Source organism: Ictalurus furcatus, chromosome 7 (assembly GCF_023375685.1).
Source record: "Ictalurus furcatus strain D&B chromosome 7, Billie_1.0, whole genome shotgun sequence".
In the NCBI taxonomy this organism is placed as follows: Eukaryota; Metazoa; Chordata; class Actinopteri; order Siluriformes; family Ictaluridae; genus Ictalurus; species Ictalurus furcatus.
The window spans coordinates 591,686-598,489 of record NC_071261.1 but is presented as its reverse complement, the minus strand read 5'-3'; the positions used below and the strand labels follow the sequence as shown (position 1 = coordinate 598,489).

Genomic DNA, 6,804 nt, shown 5'->3' with positions numbered 1-6,804 from the left:
TTATGGAGCTCCGACACAAAATGCATTAAGTTTGTCATGGCACATAATACAATAAAATCTGCATAAACATCACTGGATATCATGCAGTGTAATGTAATATTGAGTAGGGGTGAAAAAATCATTACATCACACAATGCTATGAGATCAAATTCCCTAAAATTAACCACAAGTAAATTTAACCCTGTAGCAAACAATAATACACTGTAACTCTGTAAGAGTAGCTACACTATGTTATAATCTTATCTGCAAAATATTAAATCTCCATGCTTGATAAAGTACTGAAACAATGTGCCTTGAAATTCTGTCACTATAATGAGATCTTGTGGGGTGGCACTTCATGAACGTTTATGAGGTACAGAAACACCTCAGAATATGTTTAGTATACATTTTTATAGTACATAGATGTACTTTTTTGTAGTTAATGTTTTGTAAATAATCCAACTAATAAAAAAATAAATAATTAATTTAAAAAAGTAATCAAAATGACAAAAAAATCAATAGATTAATCAATTATCAAAACAACTGTTATATTTCATCGTGTGAACTGAATGTGTACCCAAACTATTAATTTTTTCTAAACCTAGCAATAATAATAATAATAATAATAATAATAATAATAATAATAATAATAATAGTTAGTAGTAGTAGTAGTAGTAGTAGTAGTAGTAGAAAATGCAGCCTAGATGCAGACTATATAATGATGTCTATTCTTCTATTACTCTTATACTTACTCTTTAAAAAAAAAAAAATGAAGCAAATCACAAACCCTTCCACATAAAATAAAGGTAGTTGTAAATTACAACGGAGCCATTGTTGTTGCAGCAGTTAAGATTTTGGAGGAGAAACATAGATGGGCATCAACATGCTTTGTAGGCTATACGATACCATTAATGCTAAACCATGGCCTGAAAAACAGGCTATCAGCAGCTGTATGGGAGCTGTGAGTACCCTTATAGACCGATTCAAGAAAATCGAACTGGCTTGTGCCAAGCTTAAAGCCAAGCAACTGCAAATGGGCACACCCCAACATATGCTGGTACAGGTTGTGAGTACTTTATCTAACAGTACTTTTCTCATGATAGCCAGGATACTGGAGCAGAGATGGACAATAACAGGTATGATGTCATATCCCACAGTCAGAGGGGAAAGCACTATCGTGACCTCAAGACTGAGCAATAGAACATCATAGAAAAACTGCATAAATCACTTGAGCCATATGAATGAAGAGTATTCCATCTCTGCAGTACCTGAGTTGGTACATGGAACGCGAACCTTAAAACAGACAACTCGACAATTAAAACGTAAATGGCGTCAAAGCAAACTGGTGGTATTTCAAACAGCATGGAAGGAGAGCCTACTGAAATATAGGAAATCTCTTGGCGATGCTAGAAAAATCTATTTCTCCACCTTAATAGGAGACAACAAAAACAATTCTAGATTCCTTTTCAACACAGTAGCAAAATGAACTAGGAATAAAACCACTACAGAGAGAAACACTCAATCATTACATAGCAGTGAAGATTTCATGAAATTTTTCAATTATAAGGTTGAAAATATTAGACGTGAAATACAGGCCATTAAATTAAAACCGGACAGTACTGTAACAAACCCATTACATGACAATGTAGCAATATCAGATCAATGTTTAGAGTATTTTGCTCCGCTTAGAGAGACCAAACTAGCTACATTAATCTCTTCAGCCAATTCATCAACTTGCATACTAGATCCCGTACCTACATGTTTGTTTAAACAGATTTGTCCAGGAGTAATTGAACCACTTTTAAATATAATCAATTCTTCCCTAAGCACTGGCTATGTACCTAAATCACTTAAATTAGCAGTTATTAAACCCCTGATTAAAAAACCTGATCTTGACCCGTCTCAATTGTCCAACTATAGACCAATATCAAATCTCCCCTTCATCTCTAAGATTTTAGAAAAGGTTGTAGCAAAGCAGTTATGCTCGTACTTAGATAGGAATAACATTCATGAAATGTATCAGTCAGGGTTTAGACCTCATCATAGCACAGAGACAGCATTAGTTAAAGTAGTAAATGACCTTCTACTGACCTACGATCAGGGTTGTGTCTCTCTGCTTGTGTTACTCGACCTTAGTGCAGCTTTTGATACTATAGATCACACTATTCTCCTTGATAGATTAGAAAATGTTGTTGGTATTAAGGGAACAGTCCTCTCCTGGCTCAGGTCTTATCTGACCGATCGTTATCAGTTCGTAGATGTAAATGGTGAATTCTCCATGCGTACTGAGGTTACTTTTGGAGTTCCACAGGGTTCTGTTTTAGGCCCACTGCTCTTTACTTTATATATGCTACCCCTAGGTCAAATTATTCGTAAACATGGAATTAGCTTCCACTGTTATGCTGATGATACACAGTTGTATGTTTCAGCGAAGCCAGAGGACAGACAGAAGCTTAGTAAAGTTGAGGATTGTGTAAAGGACATTAGACATTGGATGTTAACTAACTTCCTTCTACTTAATTCTGATAAAACAGAAATACTTTTATTAGGCCCACGTGTAGCTAAAAGTAATCTTTCTGATCACATGGTTACTCTGGATGGTCTTTCTGTTTCATCATGTGCAGCAGTTAAAGACCTTGGAGTGATTATTGACTCCAGCCTATCAATTGATGCTCATGTAGATAATATTACTAGGATAGCCTTCTTTCATCTCAGAAATATTTCTAAAATAAGAAACATATTGTCACTACATGATGCGGAAATACTAGTTCATGCATTCGTCACCTCTAGATTAGATTACTGTAATGCCTTACTGTCTGGATGTTCCAGTAGGAATATAAATAAGCTCCAGTTAGTCCAGAATGCAGCTGCTAGAGTCCTAACTAGAACTAGAAGATACGACCATATCACACCGATATTATCAATACTGCATTGGCTCCCAGTAAAATCTCACATTAACTATAAAATACTTTTATTAACCTATAAAGCACTAAATGGTCTCGCGCCACAATATCTAAGCAACCTTTTGGTTTTATATAATCCGCCACGCCTACTTAGATCAAAAGATGCAGGCTATTTGACGGTACCTCGAATAGTGAAGGCTACAGCAGGGGGAAGAGCTTTCTCTTATAGAGCCCCACAGTTATGGAACAGTCTTCCTATTAGTGTTCGGGACTCAGACACAGTCTCCGTGTTTAAGTCTAGGCTTAAAACGTATTTGTTTACTCAAGCCTACCCTGACTAGATTCTGTTCTACTACTTCGGAGTCATAATTATCTTTTTTCTCCCTCTCTCCTTTCGCCGAGCCCCACATGAATTTATGGAGATACTAGAGATCCAGATCCTTTCTGCCTCTGGATGGAGCTCAAATCTTCTCTAATTCCAGACTGCTGGGACTACGGCTGCTCCTAAGGCCATACAGACTTCATATAAATCCATAATGAACTTTTTCACACTATCTGTTGTTACCCAGATGAGGATGGGTTCCCTTCTGAGTCGGGTTCCTCTCAAGGTTTCTTCCTCTTAAAACATCTTAGGGAGTTTTTCCTTGCCACCGTCGCCACTCAGTGGCTTGCTCAGTTGGGATAAATTCACACCTTTAATATCTGTATACCATGTTGATATTTCTGTAAAGCTGCTTTGAGACAATGTCTATTGTAAAAAGCGCTATACAAATAAAATTGAATTGAATTGAATTGAATTGAATACGGGCTAATCTTGCCACCAGCTGAATTTAGAAATAAGTTGCTTATAAATAAAAAAAATCTTGTGGTTGTAATTAACTGAAAAGATTTTTGGGAAAAAGTGCTAGTCCCTGTTATTCCACTAGGGGGCAAAATAAATCAATAAATTCAACTACTGACAAAATGCGCTAAGTAGGTAAAAAAAAAAAAAAAAAAAAATTGTACAAGATACACACTCTCTATATTTTTTTAACCAAGATGTGGATTTTTATCATTATCAATATATCATTATATCAATATATCAGTACATTCAGAATATAGACTGGACATGGCAGATTGTTGTAAAAATAAATAAATAAATAAAACCAAGATAAATCATGCCAGAACTTTTGCAACCTTTATTGTGAAATTTTAATTTAATAATTAAAATGAAAAATTGATAAGAATCATGGCTTGTATATGTAGCTATTCATTATTCCTTCTACCCTGATTAAAGTCTCAGTTCCAGTTGAAGAAAAAAACGACCCAAAGTGTGATTCTGCCAGCACTGTGCTTCACCATAGGGAGGTTGTTCTTTTGGTTATGTGCTGTTTTTTGTTTTTTTTGTACCAAAAAGTTCAACTTTAACACATAACACATTATTCCACATGGTTTTTTTGGGAGATTGTATTTTTATTATTATTATTTGGATAAAAAAGGCTTCTATATTGCCACACTATCCCATAGCCCAGCGATATGAAGAATTTGGGAGATTGCTGTCACTTGGGAGCAACCAGTACTTGCCAGAAATTGTTGCAATTCTTTTAATGTTGGTGGAGACCACTTGGCAGCCTTCCTGACTAGTTTAATCCTGATCTTCTCATCAATTTTACAGAGACATGCTGTTCTTAGTAATGTCACTGTCATGCCATATTTCTCAATTTGCTTATTATTGTCTTTACAGGTTTCCATGGAATATCCAGTCTCCTGATTCATATTTTTCAATGAGATCCTGTACCTGCTTTGTCAGCTCTTTGTGTATCATGGCTTTTCCAGTTGAATGTTATCAAGATGTCAGGAAAATCCTATAGAAAATGCTGCATTTTACTTGGGGATAATCAGTCACTTTAACTGATGACTAATTGATTGACTAATTACAATTTAACATGAGTTTGAATCTGATTGGTAAAAAAAAAAAAAAACACATACATACACACACATTCCCAATTATAAAAGGGTGTGCACACTTATGCTAGCTGGCTATTGGAAGTTTTTTGTTTTTCTATTTTATATTACGATCATAAATAATCAAATCAATAAACTTGTGCTAGAATCAAAATGTGCAGACGGGTGATCCGCTGTGTCATCCCTGAAGGGCAGCAGTCAGAGAGGAAAATAATTATAACTTTCTTTTACTTTGACCTCGATTAAAATGGCTGGTTCCCTATGTGAAGAAACAAGTTCCCCAGATTCTTCACTTGATGCAGTATCCTGACTTTACATTCAGCCAATCATCAGCAACATGGGAGATGTCATGTGATGCTGTGGGGTGGAGCTTCATGAACCTTTCGGATGTTTACATAATAGAGTACAGAAAGACCTTTTATGTAAATAAGAATATTTTCATTTGGCAAGACCATTCATCATGTTCTTGGTTATGCTGGTGTGCCTGTGGCTTTCACTAAGTAAGTTAACATTGACTTTTTGTTAAATTCAGAAATTGTAGAAGTAATAGTAAATTGTAGTGAGTGATTAGTCATTAGTCGAGAATGTGAGTTTGAGTTATGTAACTTTGCCTTGATCATATAAAATGTTTAAATATTTTGTTCTCGTCTGTATGACAGGTGACTCCATGGCAGATCCAATAAAGCCACTTTTCAGTCATAAAGTTGTACATGAAGATGATGATGTTACTTTGTCCTGTAGCTACAAAGACTTCAGTGGTAGTGTAAATAATCTGCAATGGTACAGGCAATATCCAAAATCCAAACCTGAGTTCCTTCTTTACATCTATCCAAGCGGAGTTAAAAGTGACCCCATCCCACGTCTGTCTGCTGAAGTTGATGATGATGATAAAAAACAAGTGGATCTGCTCATCTCCTCTGCTGTTGTATCAGACTCTGCACTATACTACTGTGCTCTGGAGCCCACAGTGACAGGAAATCCATCTGTGCTGTACCAAAACTCTGACACAGTTTTGTTATGCTAAAGGCAGAACAACTGATAAAGGTCTACAGTGAGGGAAAAAAGTATTTGATCCCCTGCTGATTTTGTATGTTTGTCCACTGACAAAGAAATGATCAGTCTATAATTTTAATGGTAGGTTTATTTGAACAGTGAGAGACAGAATAACAACAAGAAAATCCAGAAAAACGCATGTCAAAAATGTTATAGACTGATCATTTCTTTGTCAGTGGGCAAATGTACAAAATCAGCAGGGGATCAAATACTTTTTCCCTCACTGTATAGCTTAAACCCCTTCAGACCAGGAGCCCTGCTAATTTTTGCTGGTCTCTCTCCCTCTGTGTCTATCTGTCTGTCTGTCTGTTAATTTATCTACACTATGGACATCATATTGTTGTATCAGAGTTTTATGTTTTTTATTGACACATAACACAGGGCTCAGAAAAAACTTTTCTGTAAAATATTCAAATAAAATATATTTACAGCATTATTTCTAAATTACTGGTTATGAAAAAGTACAACTTTCTCAGAATTCTGCAGTTATTACGTATTAAATCTGGAACAATTACAGATGCTTTCTTTCCTTCTGAAGCACTCCACCTTAGATGAACAGCTCACATATTTCAGGTGAAATAAAACTGTTACTGCAGTATAAATTCATGAGCAGAACATTCCTGTACATCCCTCCACTCTACAGAGTCTCTGTGCAATTACAACTTTATCAAAGCAATCAAATTTACAAAAAATATAATTGTTTAAATTACAGATGCACCGATGTGTCGGTCGATAAAGGCAATTTTTCGTGCTATGGGCCGATAGTTTAGAAACATCAGATGATCAGGGCCGATTATATCCTATCAATCAAAAGAGGGCGGGAAAACACATGAATTTTGTTCTGTGTGTAAAGATGTCTCTTGTGTGGAATGAGGATGAAACTGCAGTGTGTAATCTCTGTAATCTCTGCACTGATAATATTTTG

At 35.7% G+C, this 6,804-nt stretch overlaps 1 gene segment (V, D, J or C); it reads left to right on the top strand.

Moving 5' to 3' along the window:
* Positions 1 to 4,851: 4,851 nt before the first annotated feature.
* LOC128609478 (T cell receptor alpha variable 12-3-like) lies at positions 4,852 to 5,996 on the top strand. The segment is given in 2 exon segments: positions 4,852 to 5,326; positions 5,486 to 5,996. Coding segments are annotated over 2 exon segments (405 nt in total).
* Positions 5,997 to 6,804: the final 808 nt, after the last annotated feature.